This window comes from Lepidochelys olivacea (assembly GCF_965140295.1).
Source record: "Lepidochelys olivacea isolate rLepOli2 genome assembly, chromosome: 1".
NCBI lineage: Eukaryota > Metazoa > Chordata > Testudines > Cheloniidae > Lepidochelys > Lepidochelys olivacea.
The window spans coordinates 232,347,239-232,373,357 of record NC_140411.1 but is presented as its reverse complement, the minus strand read 5'-3'; the positions used below and the strand labels follow the sequence as shown (position 1 = coordinate 232,373,357).

Genomic DNA, 26,119 nt, shown 5'->3' with positions numbered 1-26,119 from the left:
AGCAGTACTATAAATTGCTCCCATAAAAGTAATTTGGCCCTCAGTACATTGATTTAATACATTTACATTATTACTGTATGTTTACATTTGGAAGTCTAATGAAAAAAATAAGATCCTTTTTTCATTAGACACTCCATTTATTTTACATTCAGACAGGAAGCAGTGGTGAAACCAAGAGAGTTTCAGGAATTTCTGCTCTCTCTAGTCTAACAATTTATACACAATATGAGTAGTGTGTTTTTTTTTCCTCTGCCAGGATTAAAATATTTAAGCCATGAAAGAGAGATAACAAACTAGCAAATAGAAGGCAGATTCACAGCTGTTACAAGAATAAAAGAGTATCAATACAGAAGAAAGGTATGTGGGCTACTTCAAACCTTGGCTCTCGATTCCTCCTCAGTAAGTTAACAAATGTCTCTATTTCTTTAGACGTGATGTGTTTCTCAAGTAGTTTTCTGTTGTTGTGCAACAAAGCTGTGATGGTGTCTTCTGCCAGAATATCATAACCAATCTGGGACTGCATGATGCAGAAGTTCTTAGCAATATATTCCTGAAAAATAAAAAAGCCTCAGGATGATCTCTTCAACAGCCTGTAAGAAGCAGCATCTTTCTTTTAGGATCAGCAACATTCAGCTCAATTGATCCCTCAAACTAATACTCAAAACACATATCTCACTAGTGGCATGAAGTGAAGTAAATCTGGGATCACTGAATAATATACTCCAAGAAAAAATTAGCTGTCTTAGGGGTGGCCAACACTTCTGAGTCTTCTACAGTCCCCTCCCCCAGCTCCAAACACACAGAAAATAAACGGAAAATTTGGGATTTACATTATTTTGAAGAAGTATTCTTCTTGTTTTTAGAGGCAAGAAATATTTTGAAAGGCTCTAGAAAGGAAATCATAGAAGACATACACATCATTTCAACACCTTATCTTTAGTCCCTCCATGCCTGCCAAGTCCTTGGGTTGATGACTCATTCTCAACTCTAGTTCATAAAAATATTGGACTGAATGGGTTTGAACTTTCTCCCACTCATAAAGGGTACTCTGTGGCGGTAGGTTGGGCAGCTTGACTGAATCAGTCCTGCTTCTGAGACCCCTATTACTCTTTGCTTCACAAATTTGTCAGTGAGAAGAATTCAGAATTCCCTGCAACTCTCCCACTTTCTAGTCTGACATCCAAGAGCATAATTTTAGTGATACAGCAGAGACCCACAAACTGGGAGTCCCATTCTCATGCTTGAACCTCTGGAGCTTATAAAGAGGAAGAAATGGTATGGAGCACATGCCGGGGAAATGAAACCCTAACATCTCACTGGTCTCTTGTAAAAATTCCTAAACAAAAATACCATTGTTCAGCAAGAGAAGTCAATACTTTAATGATTGATTTGCTACATACTAATGCACACAGAGCCCAGTCCACCAGCCCCTTCTTACAAGAGTTGTTTCATTGGAATACAACGGGAATCCAAATACAAGTACAGAGCACAGGGTCAGACCCAGAGTATACGATTATGTAACAATTTTGGCAAAAAAAATCTTGGCTACAACTGACCTGGTTTTTCCTATAGTCCTGCTGGGAATGTCTGATGACTCTGTAACATAGCCTTAACATGTATTTGTATGGAGCGTATCTCTGATCTCCTAGATCTTCAAGTCTCAGCATTGATCCCTCTCCTCCTTTATCCTTAAAAGGAGCTTTGAGGATCCCAAATATCTGTTCAGAATCAAAATCACTGAGTATGAGAACAAAACTAACATTTCTGTATGACTGTCATTGGCCATTTCTATTCATATTTGCATTAACTGTCGCAGGAGTACCTTAAACCAGGTAAGAAATAGGGCACCACTCTTGCCATCTACATAAGACTGAATGTGATGGGGGAGTGGGGGATCCTGACAATCTCAGACGTTAAAACAGTGACATTGTCCCATTTTGATCTACTCACTGACATCGTGTAGAAAAAATTTGGATACATTTACAGTCAAAGGGAAGGACAATTCTGTTATTCCTCTTTTCCAGCCTATTCACCATTGTTTATTAAAGAAGCTACTTAAAAAGAATATTAAGTCTGATTCACAAGTGCACAGATCTTAGCATAAACTGGATCCTTCCAGCTCTATGAGAATGCAGAGGTTCACCAGCTGTGGAGTCATTTACAGTACTGGGGACTAGAGTAGAAAACGTGTTTCCACTTTATCATCCTTCGGCAAGACTTTACTCTCTCTTATAGCCATATGATGCAGTGGGGTTGCACAGGCGTAGCTCAGAAAAGAATATAGCCATTTATATTCAATTCTCCCCTCATCAAATGTTTCCTATTTTCATTTAGGCAACAGTAAGTGAGCCCCATGTGGCTAATTTCACACCTAGAAATCCCAAGTGGATGTTAACAAAGGACTATGTAGCCTCGTTAATTAAACGACCATCTTCCTTCAGGAGCTCCCCAATAGGTACATATATAAACAAACTGCTAATATCCAAAACATACCTGGGCCAATATATTTTGTTCCCGCATTAATTTTTGTCGTTCCCGGTTTGGCTTGCTAATCAACACATCCAAAACTTCCTGCCCATTATTAGGAACATCAGCAACAAAGAAAATGAGATCTTCTAACAGCTTGGTTACAAACCTAGAACAAGTAGAGAAATCCTTACTAGCAAGTTCAACACTTGCTAGGATTCATTTAAAAAAAAAAATCCATACATTTTAGAACAGGCTTTCTGTGGCACAGCAGAACTTCAACCACTGCAAAGCCAAGTCTGACACGTGCTTAAGGATTCAAGACCTTAAATCAGCAGAGGCTTAAATCCATCACAAGGATGTTTACCAAAGCATTAAAGAACCACAACGAAACAGGAAGCAAGTTGAACTGATGGACAGTATCCCAAAACAAGTAATCTACACAAATATGCCAGCAACAGCAGCAAGATGTTTTCATATGCAGCTTAGCTAGAGCTTTTCAGGTAACCATTAATGCTGGCCACTTTAGATAGGTTGCACTGTATGCAGTGGAAGAGCATGCAAGCATCCCCCTCCTATTCTGTACCCCTACTGGCCAAGGAGGTATTGAAGGTGGATTTGCAAAAGACCACGTCTTGCACTCCCTGCTAAAGGGAAAGGGTGATGGTAAACAGCACCAAAAGGGGAGGGGTACTTCTAATACTAGAAAATGGTTACTCCATCCTGAAGGAGGCAGATGAAAAACGGTAAGTTGTACATGCATATGGCAGAACATATATAGATGGAACTTTGAATTTCAAATGGACAACAGACCCACTTTAACAAACATCCCTGAGAAGGGCTACAGGCTTTCCAGCAGCAGCTCTGTAAAAAGCCAAGATGATCCCATGTGGGCTCAGTAACTAAACCTTCGGTGTTCGTGACCAGCTCATAGGGAAAGTGGAGGAAAGAAAAATAAAAGCTTTCAACAAGGAGTGGGCCAAATTCTGCCTGCAGCTAAACCCACAGACCCCCAAGTGTCAGATGAATTTGGCCTACTACATATATTCTAGACCCAGGTTTCTAAACTATAGGGTCTAGAGGCATGTGGATCTTCAGCTGAGATTTAAAAAAAAAACAAAAAAACAAACAGACTAGGGGATTTAAACACACAACTTCTATTACTCTCAAGAGGAACCATGTGCTAAATCTCCTAGCCCGCTTTGAAAAATCTCAGCCCATTTGTGGATCTCATGGAGTACATCAATCTGTTTAGAACCTGATCCGAGTAGAACAAGGCTTATAGTACACGAGTGCTTCCCAAGCAGCAAAAGGTAAAGGATGCGACTGTAGGGCTGACCAACTAGTCTGGTGCTGGCAGGAACCCTACCTTTATAAGCCAGAAAGGGACAGGGAAGGGAAGAATGAGGACTGCTACGCCTTCACAGGAAATCACAGAGACAAAAATAATGCCAGCATCCAGAAAGCACTATGAAATATTTTCAGCACTATATTACAGCAATAGCCCCACTACCCGATGATGCTGAATCTCAATGTTTCACGGTCACAAGCCTAATAGCGAGATGCACTGTTGTTACGTCACACTCCAATTAATTAGTTTGTGCTTCTCTGCCTCTATTCAGTGATGAAGTGGCCTGTCAGCTCTTTAGGGTTAAGTACCAATGCTTAGGCCATTATAGCATGCCACGTTAGGATAAATCTATTTCTTATTAACAAAAACCTCTTGATTCAATTGTCGACAGAAGCTTAATTTTATCACCAAAAAATTAACATTTTCAATAAAAAGGTGTGTATATTCCATGGCAGAATGAGAGTTACAAATTAAACAGCACCCAAAGATGCTATCTAACATTTAATTTTTCCAGAGAGCGTTGAAAATAACTAGCATACTACACCCAGCGCAGTATGATATATTTGGCTACAATGTGCAACAAAGTCCCTTAATTCCTGGGAGGGTGTAAAGAGCAGACACTCCAATAGCACTGAAGTTGAAGCACGGATGAATGCAAAAGGGCAGACCCACTCCAAACAGCCTTTAGAAGAGGCTATGGAAAGTAGGAGGGACGAACAGGACAGGGGGTTATAGATAGAAGGGAGAAGAGTTGATGTTGAGCCAGATTCTCATTTACTCTCATTCACCTTTCTGGCAGTGTAAAGGGGGCATAAATTACACTGCCAGAGTGGGGTAAAGGTCCTTAATATAAATGAGAATCAGGCTCATTGGATCCAAATGTTACAGAATGCAAACAGTTTAAAGTTTGCTCTATAATCTAGGTAAATCTTGAAACTCACATTTCTCCTTATTTTAGATCATTTTAAGCCCCCCCCCCCCCATTACCATAGTATTGAGCACTTCACAATCTTTAATGACTTCATCTTCACAACACTCCTGTGAGATAGGGCAGTGCCGCTGTCCCCATTACACCCACGGAGAACTGAGCCACAGGAGAGATTAAGTATCGGGGGTAACCCATGTTAGTCCGTATCCACAAAAACAATGAGGAGTCCGGTGGCACCTTAAAGACTAACCGATTTATTTGGGCATAAGCTTTCATGGGTAAAAAAAACAACTTCTTCAGATGCATCTAAGATTTAAAAGAAATGGGTTTTTTACCCGAAAATTTATGCCCAAATAAATCTGTTAGTCTTTAAGGTGCCAGGAGAGATTAAGTGACTTGTTCAAGGTCATCGAGGGAGCCTGTGGCACAGCCAGTCTCAAGTCCCAGGCTAGCACCCTAACCACCTTCCTCACCTGCCTTCCTACCGATCTATCTAGATTTTACTGGTGTCCCCATTACTGTGGTGTTTAGACAACATACATATTCATTTTATATGAAAATGACCTGAAGGAAAAAAAAAAAAAACACATTACTGACCTCCTTTCATTTTGTGTTATTGTTCCATTCTCCAGCTTTTTAACAGTGGATGCTAAAACTTTGTTGGCATCATTGGCAAAATCCAAGTCTCTGACCTCAGACAGAGGAACCGATACAATGGCAAAAGCTTCCTTGTCTTCTTTTGTTTGGCAAGTCCCAATCTGAAATAGTGTGTTTTTTTTAAACAGAGTTTAATTTTGGTGAGCAATCCTCTATCTTCCTCTGAATTATTATATAACTTTATATGTAGGGAAGTTAAATCATTCACAGATAATTATAGGAATGAGTTTGGAAAGTTAGTACACTTGTATCAATATTTACCTTCAACATCACTGGCCTCTCTTCTTCTGTATCTATAGGAATACTAGTACTGGTCACCCAAGTATTAGTACATAGGTGTCTCAACCGAACATAAGAGTTCCTAAAGACAAAACACAGTAAAACAACAGGTCTGGAGAAAAAATGATGGAAGCTACACACTTCATTGTTCTGCAGAATGTTTTGAGACAATATGACAGAGAGACCACGAGTAAAGTTATTTAAGTAAAAGATGATGAGGGGAAGGTTCTAAAATCTAACGTGAACAGAAATACTTCTGTGAATTTCAGCCAAGTATGAAAACATGTTTCTTTTATTTGAACAGTCTTCTGCAGAGTTGTGACCCTCAAAGAACAGCAACACATTAGTAGGCACAGTCTAATAGCTCGATCCTGAAAACCCTTGCTCACATGAGTAAGCTTGACTTCAATAAGAACGCTCATGTGAACAAGCACTTATAGTATCAGTCATAAGCTGAGAATCAAGTGCACAAACAGCATGAATTAGATTTTTTAAATTCTTTCAGTTTGTGGTGGTGTTAGAGACGGGCAATTAATGCAAACATTTTTCAGTGACTATTCATTCTACTTTTTTAGATTAATTCACTTTGGCCAAGTTTTCAGTCTCCCTTTTCATGTTCACACTCTGAATATTCATGCAAGTGAATTGTGCTAGGAAAAAGGAGCACAGAAAACAAATTTCAAAGTTGCATACACAAATATGATCAGAAACCAAATTTTAAATTGACTCAGGAGAATTTGCCCCCAAGTGACTGAATGTTCAATCATGGAACAGAAAAAAACCCTTATGACTTATCTGACCAATCACAATTAAGCAATACTGTTCAAAATTTCAAATATTCACAATTAATTTCTGGACTAAAAAACCTCAAAAACTACTTGTTCAATGAATTTGAACAACAAATATATTCCAAGAAACCATGCTCTGTCACGGGCAGTGCATGCACAGAAAACAAGGCAAAATTCATTGCATAAATTATTTACTGGGAATGATTCTCTCAGATTTATTAATAGTACATTTTTTTGCAAACAGCATACTAGGCCCAGTTCTGCTCTCAATCACACCTGTGCAACATTTGCCCCACTATTTTTATATCTTGGCAGTGTCCCTTTAAGTCGTACTTGTTTTATCCTAATAATTATTTTATCTAGTCACAGCAGCAGGATCATGTTTTATACATCTCTTGTTTATCTGGGAATGCTCCTCAATTTCACCTGAAGAATAACACTAGCATATGTCTCAGACTAGCAGCTGTGGTAGTCTGTATTCGCAAAAGAACAGGAGGACTTGTGGCACTTTAGAGACTAACACATTTATTTGAGCATAAGCTTTCGTGAGCTACAGCTCACTTCATCGGATGCATATGTTTGATTTTTCAGCTTTACTCACCAGTATAATGCTAGAGAGAAACCTTGTCAATGCAGTATTTTTATTTTTACCTTGGAACCAGGCAATCAGCTCTCTGAAGAGTGGTGGCATCCAGTTCAAAGAGAGATGCGATGTCATTTCCATGTGGTACAGAGACCAAAGTATACATAATCTTCTCCCCTGCTTGCCGTTTCTTCTTTGAAGCAGCAAGGTCGCCGTCTCTCTGTTGATTAGGCACAAGGGTTTTTGCTTGCACTGGGCCCTATTATAAATTCTGCAATTACCTTGTGGACAAGTAATACATCTGAATTTTACTTTTACATTCCAGTGAGGATGCGTTAGGGCCAGCTTTGGAGAGCGTAACACAGAGGATACAATCTGCCCCGTGGACACAGGGTCTCAGAAAGTCATAACAACAGGAGCAGGTCACACACTGCAGAGAGACTATAGTACCACATACATTACCACCAGGGGTGGCTCTACCAATTTTGCAGCCCCAAGCAGTCGCCGCTGAATTGCCGCTGCCACAACAGTGGCAGAGCTGCTGCCGCCGAAAGCTGCTGCGGTGGGAAGAGCACCGGAGCTGCCGCCCAATTGCCACCGCAGGACACAGACTGCTGCCCCATTCTAAATACCGCCCCAAGCACCTGCTTGGAAAACTGGTGCCTAGAGCCGGCTCTGATTATTACTTGACACCAGCACTTCAAAAACGTGCTGTAGTTGCAGACCCTGGCCACCCATCAGATGTAATTACACTGCACTAGTTTGGAGGGGCCAAAGATCAAAGCAAAGAATGGATGAAAATCGAAATGTAAAGAGAAAGAAAGATTAGTTCAATTGCTGTTCTAAGAGTCCGTTTTCTTTTCCCATTTGTGGTCATAATCATAGCACCTGATAAATGAGAGCGGCCAAGGCAGCTGCTCCATTCATAATCAACCTGACACTGCATGGATTGGCAGTGGCATAGCCAGCCAGCTGGACTCGACTAAAATTCTCAGTGTAAACAGACAGCACATTAGGGGCTGGATCCTGCCTGGGGCTGGATCCTGCCTGGTGCTGAGTGGTCCCAAATCCCACTGATGTCCGTGGAATTGAGGGAGCTCATCAACTAACAGAAACAGGTCCTAGAATCAATGAGCAGGGCCCCAGCTGCCAGCCCCATGCCTGCCCCGGGGCCCTGGCTGCCAGCCCCAGCCTCAGCCCCCTAACCCCTGTATGCGTCCCCTCATCCCAGAGCCACAGCCCCATTCCTGGCCCTGGGGGGAAGGGACACGAGGTAAAACTTTGGGGACCACTGTCTTAAAACCTCCAATACTGGGATTTGGACAACCTCCCCTAGTAACCTATTCCAGAGCTTAACTACCCTTATAGTTAGAAAGTTTTTCCTAATATCTAACCTGAATCGCCCTTGCAGCAGATGAGGCCCATTACTTCTTCTCCCTGTCCTACCGTCAGTGGACATGGGGGTCCCAGTCCTCTTTATAACAGCTCTTAACATATTTGAAGACTGTTATCAGGCTCCCCCTCAGTGGTTTCTCAAGACTACAAATGCCCAGTTTTTTTAACCTATGAGAGCTAGACACCTAAAACCCACTGCATGCCTATCTGCATCTTTGTAAATGTGGCCCAAAATACTAAATTCCCAGGGCTTGACGCTGCAAACCCTTTCTGAAAGGAGTAATCCATATTCACATCTATAGCCCCACTGAAGTCAACAGGGCTTCTGGTCTGTGTAACAGTTACTCCTTCTGTTAGGACTGCAGGATCAGGCCTTTAAATTATATATATTATCAAAGATTTGCAATCAGTTTCAGATTAACAATTCCTGGCACATCAGGCACACAAAATATATGGTGTGGGAGAGAGAGAGAGAAAGAGGGGAGCCAAGGATGCCAAAAAAGAAAATCAGACAGTGGAGATCTGAAATGTGATTAACATGATTTATAGTGTGTCATGAACCAAGGAACGTGCTAAGCAATATAAAAAGGATACACTTGCTTTGCATTAGTCATTTGGTAAGACCTATATAGTGAGAGATAATCAGGGTGGTGCTTTGATTACGGATACTGCCTGTTGATTAGCCATCACAATTGCAATGAATTTCACCAGTTCAGATGAAACTAGTTCCCCTTCATAGCCCAGAGGAGAAGAAACTTTTCAAATCCTTGCTAAATATTCACTTCTTCTATCAACCCTGAAAATATTAACACTCCATCCCATTGCTCTAAACAAGGGAGAGAAGCAGAAATCCTCCTGTAACTGCACTTTCCTCAGGGGCATCCAGTGCCTATTGTGTTGTCAGTTTTATTGATCAGTGCAGAAAGGGCATTTCATTCAGAAAGGACAGCATGGAAGAAGGTATTTTATTTGTTTGTATGTGTGAGAAACTGGCAAATAAGTGAATGAAGTGTCCATCATTGGAATGAAAGATGAGTGGACAGGTAGGAGGAGCAGAATTGTGAAGGGCCTTCAAGGTGAGGACATGAAGCTTGATCTAGATGCAGTGAGAAGAGGGAGACAAAGATGGGATGCAGAGAGGGTAGTGATACGGTCAGAGGTAACGAAGATGATGTCAGTATCTCTGTTTTGAATGGATTGGAGAGAGGTGATGTGGGTGGTAAGGGGTAGGGAGGAAGAGATTACAGTAATGAAGACATAAAATGACAAGAACCTGGACCAGAGTTTTAGGTCTCTGAAGGAAAAGGATGGATCTTAGGCTATGTCTACACTACCGCGGTAAGTCGACCTACGCTACACTATGTAACTCCAGCTACATGAATAACGCATAAATCTCCCGTTGACTTACCTTACTCTTCTCACAGAGTACAGGGGTAGAGTACAAGGGTCGACTGGAGAGCGATCTGCAGTCAATCTGGCAGGTCTTTACTAGACCCGCTAAATCGACCGCTGGTGGATCGATCTCAGAGCATCGATCCCGGCTGTAGTGTAGACCTGCCCTTAGAAAAGAAAAAATGGCAGCCTGGATGTGTGGGACTATAGAGAATACTCCAAGAGGCACTAGCGGGCGTGGTCAGAGTTAGCTACATAGATGGGTAGGGGAAAGGAGATCCAGTTGGTGTACCATCCAGTGGAAGACAGTGACTGGGGCAAGGGAGGGAATGGAATCAGCAAATGTGGAAGAAGAAAAGCCCAACACCCTTGCCAGGGTATCTTTGTTTATTTGTTTGTTTTTAAAGTCATGGTGTGAGATGTGTGAGAAGAGAGAGTGGCTGCAGAGGCAGCATTTGAGTGGGATCCAGGTTTCATTGAGTACAGCGAGATTGGAGGAGTGACAGATGAGGTGGTCATGGATGGCAATGAGCTTTATGGAGTTGGTACTCCTAAACAACGGATAACACTGTCATGTATGCAATCTGGAAAAAAACATCGGCACAAAATTGAGAAGACTTGTAAATTTCAGTCCATTATGCATATTTTTAAACCAATTACAGTAGATTATATATAAAATACAGAAAATTTCACAGATACTGGATTACCGCCATTGGTTTGACATATCATATTATATAGGAAGGAATTTTCTAAAACATATAATGTTTCTTTATGTTGTGAAACAGAAGTTTAATGTAATTGGAGCCAAATACTATAGTCAAACCAGAGGTAACATAAATCAGGCAAAATCAGACTTCTCCTTCCCAATACCTGGATATTTCCAAGTGCCCACTAGACTACTCAAGTTGCAGTGGGGGAGGTTTAGATTGGATATTAGGAAAAACTTTTTCACTAAGAGGGTGGTGAAACACTGGAATGCGTTACCTAGGGAGGTGGTAGAATCTCCTTCCTTAGAGGTTTTTAAGGTCAGGCTTGACAAAGCCCTGGCTGGGATGATTTAACTGGGAATTGGTCCTGCTTCGAGCAGGGGGTTGGACTAGATGACCTTCTGGGGTCCCTTCCAACCCTGATATTCTATGATTCTACTCTACTTCACAGCGACTAGCATGGTTTGCTAGTAGATATGCGCCACCACAGATCTCAAGAGACACCACTGTTCAACTACATCCTATCCCCAGTCTTTTATACCTAAAATTCAGGAGACCTGCATGTGGCTTCACTTATGGAGGAGCATTCATTTTAACTGCACAGAACAGTGCAAAAATGTGACAGACCTGGAAGATCATTTCTTTTAGAATGCAAACCCAATCTACAATTCCAATTGGTAAAACCACCTCCTGTGGCATAGAGACAGACAGGGATAATGCCCTGTTCCTGTATGAATACTCTACAGACTTCAGTAGAAATGAAATTTAACAACAGCCAGACTTCTTAAAATGCCTGTTAAATCCAGTACAATGTAATATCTCAATATGTTAACCCAGTTTAGTAGGCTCTTAGAAAACCAGCATTTTCATATAGCAGCAATGTGAACAGAACTGTTTAGGTTAGACGAGTTAAAAAATTCTATATGAAAAACGAGTAAATTAATGGCTACCCTTGCTCCTGCATTTTACTGAACCTTGGCAGACAGCACAGCAGTTAGCCACCTATAACACCTTCCCTATTGACTCATTTGTGAGTCATCCCATTTTTAGCAGAGACATCACGTTGCAATTCTGTTGTTAGGAGCCAGAGACATTCTGTAAGAAACAATGTATGCGTTTTCAGAGCTGATTCAGACCTGTGTGCAACAGCAGAATAATAAAGTGTCAGCATCCATGTGTGTTTCTCTCTCTCTCTCACTGCAAGTGCAGAGCCTCTCAAGTGGTCTGACTGCTGGCTTTAGATAAGCACAGACACACTACCATTTTAAAGCTAAAGACACTTATTTTTAAACTGTGCTTTTTGGATTATTTATTACCAAATTAATTCCTAGCTGAGCCTTTTAAAATACTGCTCCACTTGTTTAAACCAGATGACTTGCATTACACATAATAAAATTTTAATTAAAGTTTTGTTTTGTTTTTTTAAACAAACAAGCTCAGTTGCTGGAAGACAAAAGGAAAAAGCCTTTAGAGACACAGTATTTTTTAAAAAATTCCACCTGGGAATTATATAAGAAAGAAAACACTCTCTGGGTCAGATCCTCAGCTGATGTAAAGCAAAACTCCATTGAACTCAATGGAGCTATGTCAAAACTACACAAGCTGAGGATCTGGCCTTTTGGTTCCATGGCAGAAATACCCTATTTATTCAAGCAAAATATATATATATATATATATATCACCGCCAAGAAATCACAACAGTAAATGCCAGTTTGGAAATACTTAGGATTAGTGCTATCTCACAAAGATTCATTTGTGAGGGAGTTAGTTTACCCTTCCAAAGGCGACAGCCTTCTTAGGGAAAGGAATTAATGAAACCCAGGCTCCCAGCTGTTCTTGACATTTTCCCAATGTTTATGGTGTCCCTGTGGATGCTATACATTTGTGTGATTGGAAATAACAGACTTCTTTGCAGCGTAATACACCAATTCTGAATTTAAATGGGAGCTGTAACATACAGCGCTGACTTTTTGATGCACTATAGACTATAACCTTCCAATCTTCAAAAGCTGGAGAAGGCAGCATTTAATAAAGGCTTCTAAATTACAGGAAGACCTTCATGTTACATAGTCTCTTAGGCTTTGGAGGGGAAAAATATGTAACAAGTGTATTGACCTTCATTGTAAGGCCAAATATTACCAGAAACCGAAACAGGATTTTTAAAGCTCTTCCTCACTAGGCAATTTGGCAGTATTTTCAAAAGAACCTAAAGGTAACATTTTTAAAAGGGACAAAGTGACAACTCCCATTTTAAAAATGAATTAGGCCCTTAAGAGCCTAAACCCTATTGATTTGTAATATATTTGTAATATTGAGATTCCTAAGTGTCAGATTCACTTTTGAAAAATGGGACTTAAGACTCATAAGTCACTGAGGCCTGGTCTACGCTGCGGGGGGCAATCGATCTAAGTTATGCAACTTCAGCTACATGAATAACTTAGATCTACTTACCACGGTGTCTTCACTGTGGTAAATCAACGGCTGACGCTCTCCCGTCGACTCCGCTTGTGCCTCTCACTCCAGTGGAGTACTGGAGCAGACAGGAGAGCGCTCAGCGGTCGATTTATCGTGTCTGGACTAGATGCGATCATCGATCCAGCAGGTAATGTAGACAAGCCCTTAGGCACTTTGAAAATTTTATCCTAAGAGAATTAAGTGCCCTGTTTCCATTGAAATCCAATGGGATTGGGGTGCCTAACTTGCAAATGGGGTGCTTGTTTGTCACAAGCACAGAGCTCTAGTTACTGGAGCACTGGAAAATGAACCCCAATATTGCATGGAGGGGTTAGTGAGTTACTTCTTGTTTGTTTTTTATATACTTTGGAAAAAGCATCCAAACTGACAACCCTACAGACCACAGACCTCTAACTTTATTCTACCTTAGGAGCTACAGTATGGGAAGCAACAGAACAGGCTTCCCCACGCCAGCTTTGTCAGTGGCAAGCACTCAGAAATCATGAGCCAAACCCAAAAAGTTTGGCTTAAAAATCATAAGCTTTTTTAAAAGACTGGAGTTCTTTTTATTAGACTTCTAGGTTTCTGTGCCTTATAGGGTGCACTTAGTTCACATGTTCAGACTTTTCTCCACAACCGTGAGGGCTAGAAATATAAATATATTTTATAAACAAAAGCAAGATTCTCAGCTACAGGAGTTGTGGCTTTGAAAAAAACATTCATGATTTTTATCCTGAGGCTTGCGATAATTAGAGTTGCCAATATCGCCACACTAACGGGATAGCAGAATGGAAAACCTTGTGTAAGAATGCATGGTTCTTCTGTTCAGAAACACTAGGTTCAGTTGCTTGCACAAAGATTCAAAGTAGTTACTGCTGAATCATGCTAGCAGATGGGGCCATCTAGCTCCAACCTGGATATAAAGGGAAGGAGGGTGCAGAGGGAACTAGGACAGAGGAGGTCCTGGAAGGAAAAACTAGGAGTGACTGTAGGTTGAGGTTTATGTTGGGTTAGTATTGCTGAGTTACCAATAAAGCCATACATGAGGAAGTGTGCTGTCAATCCTCAAAGCATTTGGCATTTTTATTAAAGCTCCAGCTTCTGGAGTCATGTGATTGTCAGAACCTCAGCAATCATTTTAAAAAGATTCTAGCACAGAGAAAAGCTTGAAAATGAGTTCCCTAAAGGCTTAAAAAACAGGAGACAAATAAAAATGTCCCCACATTTATTTTTAAAAACCTTGTAGTTTTTAAGTCAATCTCATGATTTTTGGCTGGTGAGCGGGACAGGATTGACTCACTATTTTGAATACTTGGATTGGTTGGTAACAGATTCCCAGCAGGCTTTAACTCCACCACCTTAGCATGTGCTAACATTCAACTTGCCTTGCCGTGCCTAGCATTTTAGAAGTTGTGGTTTAGATCGAGCTAGCTATCATCATCAATCACATCTTTAAATCCTAGGCAAGACTAGGCCACAGAGGGGTACGTCTACACTGCAGTTAAAAACCCACAGCTGGCCAGTGTCAACTGACTTGGGCTCAAAGAGCTTGGGCTAAGGGGCTGTTTAATTGTGGTGTAGATGTTCAGGCTTGGGCTGCTGTCCAAGCCCTGGGACCCTCCTGCCTTGCCAGGTCCTCGAGCCCAGAAACCAGCCCAAGCATCCACACTGCATTAAAAAGTCCCTTAGCTTGAGCCCTGTGAGACCGAATGGGCTGGCATGGCCAGCCACAGGGTTTTGATTGCAGCCTAGACCTACTCGCCGTTTCCATATGCTCTGCTTTGGATGGGGTAGGATCTGTAAGCCAAAGCGTTTATACTCTCTCATGTGCATTTACGATGATCTGAAGAAAATCTCTAGGGATGCTAGGGTAGCTCAGTCTCACTGCTCCATGTATGAGCTTATAGACTCCTTTCTAAGGATCCAACCCTGCAAATACATTTGGGAGTAACACTTACTGCTATGAACAGCCCCACTGACTTTGACAGTACGTGTCATGCACTGGTTAAACGTTTGGAGAGTCAGACCTTAGGCTATCGGCTCCTTTTGGACAGAGACTTTGTCTTCTCTGTGATCTGTACAGCTCTGAGCACGGATTCAGAACTCAACAAATAACCAAGTTTATTTTGTCCTTGGTCTCTTTGCTAAAGAGCCCAGTGCTAAAGAGCAATGTGGAAATCTGTCAACTTTGAGAAGAATTAAGACAACCAATTAATGACACATATGCAACCACCAGACAGTACTGACTGGTTAATACCAATTACCAGCTGGTACATGCCTATATGACACTGGATTCAACCAAGTAACTTAGACATGAAAGACTCCCTAGCCCATTACCAACCTCTGAACAACTCAGTCCCCAATATAGTATAGAGGTATCATAGTGTTCCATTTGCAATTGGAAACCAAACACATTTTTATTAAGCAAGAGAAAAACTTTTCCTAACAATAGTTCTTAGTTGTGCTTTTGTTTATACAGAGAGCCCAAGGTCGGCGGTAGCAGAATTCAAAGCAGAAGGAAATCTACTCTAATAGAGGCTATAGTAATCAAAAGTGCTGCTGTGATCTTTTCAATACTCCGTGACCCTCTTCTTTTTCCCTTTCCTTCTCCTGCTTTCTGGAGAACTGAAACAGTGTTTTGGCCTTATAGGAAAAGGTGACTAGACAAATACAACCACCACCACTTTGCAGTTCTATAGGACTTTCCATCCAAAGATTTCAAAGTACTTTACGAACCTTAATGAATTACACCTCCCAGTACCCTGATGGGCTACAATGATACACCAAGAGGCTGAATAATTTGTATTTCATATGTACGTAAAACAAAAATAACCCTTCCACCCGGGGCTGATACTTTATATTAGATTGAGAATACAACAAAATATCCTGCAGTACATTTAAAGAAAGCATTCCACTTACCACGATCTTTCCTTCAGTATTCCCATCTGGATAGTGTGGATTAAGCTGAAAAAGAAAAGCATTCGTTATAACTTTGTCTCATCGTTTTTACACTGATTTTATACTCAGCAAGTACCCTATTTTTGCTCAGTCACCTATTATGCACATTGGCTCAACGGTTAAAGCCAGCATCTGAAAATCAAAATTCCAGGGTTCAATTCCACCGGCTACATCTTTAGTGCAAAAAAAAAAAAAAAAGAGGGGGGGGTGTTTTTCCATTGAGATAGAGCTAACTATGTAAAACCCTAGTGGAGACAAGGCACAGGTAATTTTTATCTCAAGGTAGCCAGTCAAAGTCAACACTTCAGCTCCCACCTGGGTTTGCCCTTGACTAACTACACTGAGGTAAAACTAGAATGCATTGTCTCCACTAGGATTTTACTTACACACACACATACACACAGACATATATAAACACACACCTCTTTTGCACTGAAGACGTAGTCAAGTGGACAGTGTTTAACTGCTGGGTGACTCAGTTTAGCCATTATTACTGGAGATGATAATGCTTACTTACGTTGTAGTGGGATTGTGAAGCTTAATGAATTAAACTATTGTGAAGTAGTGAAAGAAGCTTGTGTGAAAGATGCTACACAATAATAAACACAAAGTATTATTGTTTAACGGCATTACTACAATTTAACTTTTGACATTGGAAGACATAGGCAAGGAGATGATCATTTATGTAGGTAGACATAAATCCAGACAAACACCGACACACGATGGTTGCACATAAAAAAAACTTTCAAGAAAGATAATGAAACAGTTCTACCTCAGTATTTGCAGCATTCCCCAGTATTAGAAATACCTATGCAATATTGCAAATACTGTGATGACATTATATAGTTATCTAAACAAGTCAGTTTTAAGCACGAACAGTGTGGTGTGCATGTATAAAGGTTATAAGTATGTATAGTGGTTTTACTGGCATAAGTTTGAGGTAGGCAAGGGTACATCTACACCTCAAAAAACAACCACACCTGAGGCAGCAAATCTCAGAATCCGGGTGTACAGACTTCGGCTCAGGCAACAGCACTAAAAATAGCAGCACAGACATTCCCGCTCAGGCTGGAGTTTGGGCTCAAACTCAGCAAGGGAGGTGGGTCTCAGAGTCTGAACTCCACTCCAAGTGAGAACATCTACACTGCTATTTTTAGTGCCATTGCACAAGTCTGTAGGTCCGGTACTGAGACTGCTCTGCTGCTCTGACTGATTTCGGTATTTCCTTTAGCCAGCATGACAGGCTTGAAAATCTGCTTTAACAGCTTGTTTTCTTCCCTCTATGATGCCCACTCTAAATCCTGTCTCAAGCTCTTGGTCCCCATAACTTCTCAACTAGAACTCCAAAATAGCTCTATTACACAGAAACAGGAATGGGAGAATGAGGATAATGAATGGGACATGATAATACCAGGTTCAAAATAGATAGGAATGACACAGTTGGTCACACTGGTGGGGGAGTAGCACTATATGTAAAAGAGTCAAATAAAGTAAAATCTTAAATGAAACAAATTGTAACATAGAACCTCTATGGACAGAAATTCCATGCTTGAACAATAAGAGTATAGCAGAAGGAACAAACTACTGACCACTTGATCAGGATGGGGATGGAGACTGTGAAATGCTACAGGAGGTTAGCAAGGCTACAAAAAGCAGAAAGCTCAATAATAATGGAGGATTTAAATGATCTCCATATTGCCTGGTTATGTGTCACTTCAAGAAAGGATGCAGAGGTAAAATTTCTAGACACCATGAGTGTCTGCTTGTTGGAGCAGATTGCCTCTCTGGTTGTGGGTTCCAAGGCTATTCTTTTTCTAGTCCTAAGTGGAGCACAGGAACTGGTCCAAGAGGTGACTATAGCTGAACTGCTCGATAGTAGCAACCATTACATCCTCGTAGAGGTGATAAAAAACCCACCATGGTAACATTTAACTTTAAAAAGAGGAACTCAATGAGGATGCTTGTTAAACAGAAATTAAGAGGAGCTACCACAAGGATTAAAAGGTTGCAAGCAGCATGGGGACTACTCAAATGAACCATAATAGAGGCTCAGACTAAATGTATAACCCAAATTAGAAAAGACAGACAATCAGAGGACCAAAAGAATGTTGCCCTGGCTAAGCAGCAGAGTAATGGAGGCAGTTATGGGCAAAAAGGCATCCTCTAAAATTTGGAAGTCAAACATAATGAGGATAATTGGAAGGAGCACAAACTGTGGCAGGTTAAGTGTAAAAGTACAGCAAGGTAGGCCAAGAAAGAGTTTGAGAAGCAACTTGCTAAAGTTGCAAAAACTAACAATAAGATTTTTTTTTATTTACATCAGAAATAGGAAGCCTGCCCAACATACAGTAGGCCACTAGTCAACCAAGGCATTAAAGGAGCACTCAGGGAAGTGTTTGCTCTGTAACTATAAAAATGCCTGCTACAGCCAGGGGAGATGCATGACCAAGTGTGAAATATTAGTTTGCCACAAGAGGTGTTATCTCCTCCCCAACAAAAGAATGCCTATAGACAACAGACAAGGCATTGTGGAACGTCAGGGGACAAAAAACTTTGTTGATTGCTTTCCCACACCTCTGAAGAGGGTATATGCACAAGCCCTCATCCCATCACAGCTCGAATGGTAGACGAAAGGTAATAAAAATGCCTGACCAGAAGAAACTATTCCTCTGCTGCTTGAACTCTGAGGAGCAAAGATTTCTAGGCATAAGCAAGGGGTCCTCAGCTGTTTAGCTTGAGTTAGCCTAAATGACATAGAGAGCTGGCATATTATAACAGTTTCTATTACCTTTTGAAACCTGACTGTAACTCGTGTGTGTGTATGTTTACCTGCTTTAATCTTGTAAATAATTGATTTCTTTTTCCTAGTAAATAAACCTTGAGTTGACAGGATTGGCCACAAGCATTGCCTTTGGTTTGAAATCTGAAGTACCACTGACCTGAGGTAAGTGACTGGTCCTTTGGGCCTGGGAGTAACCTGAATTTTGATGTGATATTTGGTGTAAGGGACCATCTGTCACAAAAGGCAAGCTTGCCGAGGCAGCAAGATAGACGAGGACGCCCAAGGGGATTGTCTGTGACTCCATGTTAAGGCTGTGACAGCGCTTTACGAGTTCACATTTGCTACGTGGTTGGTGAAATCTAAGCACAGAACACACAACCAATTTGGAGTTCTTGCATTGTTTTTTGATAGTCTGTCCTGAGGATGGTACTCTCAGTCGTGAGCCGCACCAGACAGCATGACAATCGATTTTTTTTTTAAGTTTTCTCGCATTTACTCCAAAATCAAATGTTATTACTATTATTTATTATTTGTGGTGTGGTAGCACCTAGGAACCCGGGTCATGAACCAGGACACCACTGTGCTGGGGGCTGTACAAGCACAAAACAAAAAGACAGCCCCTGCCTTAAGGAGCTTGAAATAAACTACTTAAATAAGATTATTTTAAATGCCAGTTCTGAAAACAACCTGATTCTCCAGGTCAAGATGGGTTCTTCCTGCTTGGTCCACCATCAGAAGCAATAAATGTTCTCAGGCCAAACTCTGCTCTGTTACAGTATGCAAACTCCACTCTCTTCAACAGAAGTGCACAGGTGTAACTGGGGACAGAATCTGATCCTACAATCAGAACTTAGTTAACAGTTCTGTTGATAACACACAAAAGAAAAGCAAACTGGCTCAACTTTTAGTTTTGGTACTGGAGGAATCAGAGAGAAAAAACTCTAAATACAGAGCAAAATCTTCAGCTACCATTAATCTGCATAGCCTTGTTGATGTCTATGGGGCTCCCCGTGGGGCTAGTAGTCTGCCTGGGCAGATCACGCTGCCTGGGCAGATCTGAGGTGCATCTTTAATTACAGTATTCTTCCCACTACCACAAAAGCTATAATAAACTCCACAAAGTTAAGTTCGGATAAAGTCTTAATGCTTCAAATCCATTCCTTTTCCTGATTTATAGAGTACACTTTCAGGGTCCCTCAAACAGCCTAGCAAAGAATAGGAGAGTTGCAAATAGAATGCTAGTAAAAAGTTCCCTCCATTATTGTAGAAATCCACAATTTCTCTGCAGATATTTAGACTATAAATATGAAAACAGAACTAAAATAGGCCCTACTTGAGCTAAATGATCCTTCAGGCATTTTCAGGTCAATGGATCCGTTACAGTTCCAGTGTTACTTTAACATACAGAACTGTATTTCAAAGAAACAGCCAGCATAAGGAGAAGTATGCAGCTAATATATAGTATGACTGCCATGCATTATGAATTACATAGCTCAGATCAGAGGGACTGCATAAATCATCATTTAAACAGCTTCATTGTGTGCTACTTTTTAAAAGTAGTACAGTATGTTTCCAACAGCTCCTGTAATGAAGAACCAATAACTCAACCATACTAGGCCTCCATAGCTTGTATTTCAACAATTTCAGACTTGGGCATTTTTAGCCTATGCTAGGGGGGAAGGAAAAAAAAAAGTACCACAAAATAATAGTCTGGGCTTCAGACCTCTAATTACTGAAAATTGATTAAGAGAAAGAGTAGAAAATGTGTTTCATTACGTGGCAAGCTTTGTGCCACTTCAGTTCCACACCTAAACACTGATCCAGGAAACGCACAAGTAACTATAGAGCAATCATCTTACAAGGGCATATCCTGGTTCCTGTGCCATACCCAAATAAAGAGGGTCAACTAAGCATTCATAAGGAAAGCCGCACTCTACTGCTACTCCTGCAGACCCAGAGCTAGCGGAATCGGTGCACACAGATGGGGGAGATTTTGCACGTAGTCAAGCAGTCACAGATTCATCAGACCCAGCTCTGCACAACATCCAGCCCACCTCTAACCTCCAGATTCTTATGGAGTGGATGAAGTACAGCTGTATCATTTCTTTCACAAAACAGCACAATGAGCTATATTCTGACTTGATGCACGTGTGCACACATGGGGCTCACACTGACGTCAATAGGCATTGTGAGAGTTTTCCTCCAGTCTATGGTCCTACGAGCATGTGCACACTGGTAATTGTAACTGCAATTTGCACGGTGTAATTCATTGGAACAGTTTGTGACTGATTCTAGCTCACTAGGGAGCTGAAACTGCAGAGAGATGAGGGCTTTGAGGGTGGTTACTGAATGGAAATCGAAGGAGGAGAGAGGGTGCTCAGCACCACATGAAGGCTCTCAGCACCTCACAGGATCGAACAATTAAAAAGGAGTTTCACTGAAACAGAATTTACTAGATCAGCATCTACAATAAAAGGGATTCACAGTGTACAGAATGTAATACCTTCTTTTAAATCTAGACAGTACTAATAAATCCTGTCATCTGCAGAGTGTTATGTACTCAGACTGTGTTATGTACATAAGACTCCATGTCTTATGTAACATGCTGGCTAAGTGTGAGAAGTCTCACTCTAGTGGCTAGTCCATCTAAAGGATAAGAGCTTCACTCCAGTTGAAAAGATCAGATGTTGGTGTTGAAGTTCCCATGCTCAACCCCTATTGATAGTGTGCACTGGTAGAGCCTTTCACAAAATGGTGGCGCATGAGATGACCTATCATGCATATTCTGGGAGCACCCTGGGGCCCCAGATAAGAGCAGGGCTGCTGTACTAGGTACTGTTACAAACACTTAGTAAGAGGCCGCCCTACCCCAAAAAGCTTACAATCTAAATAGGTAAGAGACAAAGAGTGAAAGACAGAAGACATTAGCAGCAGCCCCATTTTACAAATGGGGAACCGAGTCAGAAATAATGCTTTTTAAGTGACTTGCCCAAGACCACACAGGAAGTCAGTTGCAGAGCCAGGAATTGAACTCCTGAATTCCAGCCCAGTGCCTTACCCACATGAGCATCTTCCTGCACACTTTGTTTGCTTAGAGGAGCATGTAATACTGTGCCCAGACATGTTGTATGTTACCTATAGGAGCTTGTCCATAGAAAGGATAAGAGCCTGCTATTACCACCAGTTAAGGGAGCTACTCTGTTAGATCAAATGGTAAAAGACCTAGTCCTGAAGGTCCCAAGCTCTATCCCCATTGACCACTGGAGGATCATCACACTTACTGCAGTGAAAATAAAGTTTTAAAGTTTCTTAAGCGTGTGAATCATCTTGAATCCTCTACTAAGGTCATATTATTGGTTATATTAACGTCTCAATATTTTGGTGCCATTTTCCTGCATCTCTCTGTCATAAGATATATTTTACATTTAGCAATTTAAGTTACATATTTCAGCGTATATTGCGGATGAATGGCTTGAAACTGTCACATTTAGAAAATAAGTTGCTTTTAAAAACAGGGAAATTCAGTTAAAGTGCCTGAAAAGGCTATTTTTAGATGCTCCCTAATTAAGGGGAAGATAAAAAGCCATACTGATTTTAACCAAATTTTGTTTAAAAGGAAAATAACATTTAAAATGTCTATCCAGGAAAAAAAACGAAGTTGCTAAATTTCAACTCAAGGAGCATTTTAATGGCTGGATTAAAAATGGGATTTCTAATGGAAACACTGACAGACAAAAAATGAAAGGAGATAATTCAAAACACAAAGCAATTTCCATTTCATTTGATATCCAACTCATTAACACTGTACCCAATCAACAGGAGGAACATACTAAAAGAAAAAACACTTCCCATATCTATCATCTTCATTAAGCTTGCTTTGTTCTCTACTAACAGTACACTGATTAGCTTTCAATACATCCAAAGGACTTTTGCACAGATTCAACAGGACTTTTGTTATTATATTAACTTGCTGGAGAAATCTTGGTTATGTCTATGCTTAGATAGATTCTATACAACATCCTTGAAGCATTTGGCACAGAGTTCCTGATTGATCATTAGATACGATACTCTAGACAATCTTCCTTGGAAGTAGGTTTAAATTCTCAAAGCCTTTTACTGCGGGATTTTTTTTTTTTTTTCCAAATAAGCCTTGTTTACTCTTCTTGGCTGAAGAAGAGCTGGATTGGAGGCACTGCTTAGAAAACATATTAAACAGACCAGAGCAGCATTCAGGGAGAAAACACCCTGTTAAAGCTACTTTGTGACGCGTAAGTGGTATGAATTGGACAGATCAGTGGAGAAATTCCCCCCTGCAGATAAACAATAGGCCAGTGGAAAGCTGGAACAGAATTAGCTTTAACCCATCCTGTGCCAGCTCTTCCCCAATCCCTGGTGTAAGAAGAAAGGCGGCAGCATATCAGGGGTATTTCAGGAAGAAAGGGGAAGAAGCAGCAGCAGAGCACAACTCTGCTATGCCCAAATTTACATTGATTTAAGATGGGGCCCTTGCTCCAGTGGCACCAATTACAGCTGTTCCTATGAAGCTCCAATTTGTTCAGGGGCAGCATGGCTGAGGATCAGGGATCCACAACTGGCACCATAAGGTCCCTGCCGCCCCTCACCCTATTGTCCTCCTGGAACTCAGGCATGGTGGAGAACCTGCCCCATGGATTCTGATTCTCAGCTCCACCCAAACTCTGCTGAGCTGTGAGGGGGAGAAAAAGGTGGCTTTAAGCTCCCCTTTCACTTTCCTGTATGTGAGGGTAATCCCCCAGCATAAGCTAGAAGAGCATCATGGTCCTTAGCCTCAATATCGATCATATGGAAAAAACACATTCACCTCTTCGTGGGATTAAGATCTCACCCTAAGTATGCTTTATACCTTCCAGTTATTGTTCAACACAACTAGGGAAGACCAGATTTGACATTATTGATATTTCTACAGTGAAAAACAAACAAATAAAACCCCTAAAAAAAAAAAAAGCCTCTCAAATCCTTCCGGACCTTCTTCGGAAGGAAAGGAAAAGTCCAATTTAAAAAAAAAATCCTCATGTCATCTTTTAAAAAGAAATAGATTAGTGGATAAACCCTCTAAGTTTTTGCTACCCAGAAAATGAAGCAAAATGAAATGAGTGCCAGACAGGAAAGAAGAAAACCAACAAATAACTTATTTTCATGAAAATAAGTTGTTATAACCATTAAATAACAATCAACATAATATTTAATTCTTCCACAATGCCTTGCATGCTAAAGCACACACATATATACAAGCACCGCTGACATACATCCAACACTGGGCTGGATGGAAATAACCTGGTAGGAAACTGGTACACAGCTCACTACACAATACAACATGGCTAAGAACACTTGGACAAAGCCCTTGCTCTTAGGGCCAGATTTTCAAAGATACTTGGACATCCAAAGATGCAGAGAGGTGCCTAGTGGGATTTTCAGAAGTACCCAAAAATAGGCTAGGTGCCTAATTCACATTGATTTAAATGGGTATTAGATGCCTAAACTGTTTAGGTGCTCTTGAAAATCCCACTCGGCACCAGTTGGCATTTTTAGGTGCTTAAATCCCTTTGAAAATCTGATCTTTAGCCTTGGTCTACACTAGGAGTTGAGGTCAAATTTAGCAGCATTAAATCGATTTAACCCTGCACCCGTCCACATGACAAAGCCCTTTTTTTCGACTTAAAGGGCTCTTAAAATTGATTTCCTTAATCCACCCCCGATAAGCGCTGAAATCAGCCTTGCCAGGTCAAATTTGGGGTACTGTGGACGCAATTAGATGGTATTGGCCTCCGGAGCTATACCAGAGTGCTCCATTGTGACCGCTCTGGACAGCACTCTCAACTCAGATGCACTGGACAGGTAGACAGGAAAAGGCCCGCGAACTTTTGAATTTCAATTTCCTGTTTCGCCAGCATGGCAAGCTGCAGGTGACCATGCAGAGCTCATCAGCAGAGGTGACCATGATGGAGTCCCAGAATTGCAAAAGAGCTCCAGCACGGACTGAACTGGAGGTACGGGATCTGATCGCTATATGGGGAGAGGAATCCGTGCTATCAGAACTCCGTTCCAGTTTTCGAAATGCCAAAACATTTGTCAAAATCTCCCAGGGCATGAAGGACAGAGGCCATAACAGGGACCCGAAGCAATGTCACGTGAAACTTAAGAAGCTGAGGCAAGCCTACCAGAAAACCAGAGAGGCGAACGGCCACTCCGGGTCAGAGCCCCAAACATGCCGCTTCAATGATGAGCTGCATGCCATTTTAGGGGGTTCAGCCACCACTACCCCAGCCGTGTTGTTTGACTCCTTCAATGGAGATGGAGGCAACACGGAAGCAGGTTTTGGGGACGAGGAAGATGATGATGATGATGAGATTGTAGATAGCTTACAGCAAGCAAATGGAGAAACCGGTTTTCCCGACAGCCAGGAACTGTTTCTCACCCTGGACCCAGAGCCAGTACCCCTCAAACCCACCCAAGGCTGCCTCCCGGACCTGCCAGGCAGAGAAGGGACCTCTGGCGAGTGTACCTTTTAAAATACTATACATGTTTTTTAAAATCAAGCATGTTTAATGATTAATTTGCCCTGGCATTAGTGGCTTTCCTGGATGTACTCCCAAAGCCTTTGCAAAAGGTTTCTGGGGAGGGCAGCCTTATTCCGTCCACCATGGTAGGACACTTTACCACTCCAGGCCAGTAGCATTTACTCAGGAATCACTGTAGAACAAAGCATTGCAGTGTATGTTTGCTGGCGTTCAAACATCATCCGTTCTTTATCTCTCTGTGTTATCCTAATGAGAGTGATATCATTCATGGTCACCTGGTTGAAATAGGGTGCTTTTCTTAAGGGGACATTCAGAGGTGCCCATTCCTGCTGGGCTGTTTGCCTGTAGCTGAACAGAAGTGTTCCCCGCTGTTAGCCACGGGGAGGGGGGAGGGATGAGGGGCTAGCCACGCGGTGGGGGGAGGCAAAATGCGACCTTGGAACGAAAGCACATGTGCTATGTATGTAAACAGCAAGGTTTACCGTGAAAGAAAGAGTGTACCCATTGTTCTATAAAATGTGTCTTTTTAAATACCACTGTCCTTTTTTTCTTCTCTCCACCAGCTGCATGTGTTTCAAGGATCACAGTATCTTCTCCTTCCCAGACACTAGGGAAGATTAGAAGGTGAAAAAAAAAAAAACTAGCGATTAAATGTTCTCTGAGCTCACGCTGTCCTCCCACACTAACAGAGCACACACAAATGCGTGGAGGCAGACAATGTCAGACTGCAGGAAAGCACAAAATGACCTGGAGGAAAAGTGGCGGGCTGAAGAGAGGGCTGAAGCTGAAAAGTGGTGGCAGCGTGATGTGAGGAGGCAGGAT

The 26,119-nt window shown here is 41.4% G+C and overlaps 1 protein-coding gene across 1 annotated transcript in view; it reads right to left on the bottom strand.

Moving 5' to 3' along the window:
- Positions 1–26,119, bottom strand: part of ITPR2 (inositol 1,4,5-trisphosphate receptor type 2) — a 350,183-nt gene that overhangs the window by 221,165 nt on the left and 102,899 nt on the right. The window contains exons 10-16 of the mRNA XM_084631622.1: positions 15,920–15,964; positions 7,121–7,272; positions 5,664–5,763; positions 5,343–5,503; positions 2,494–2,635; positions 1,557–1,718; positions 378–550 (exon numbers count right to left, since the gene is read on the bottom strand). Of these exons, the coding sequence (XP_084487748.1) occupies positions 378–550; positions 1,557–1,718; positions 2,494–2,635; positions 5,343–5,503; positions 5,664–5,763; positions 7,121–7,272; positions 15,920–15,964 (935 nt within the window). The remainder of the gene's footprint in view (positions 1–377; positions 551–1,556; positions 1,719–2,493; positions 2,636–5,342; positions 5,504–5,663; positions 5,764–7,120; positions 7,273–15,919; positions 15,965–26,119) is intronic.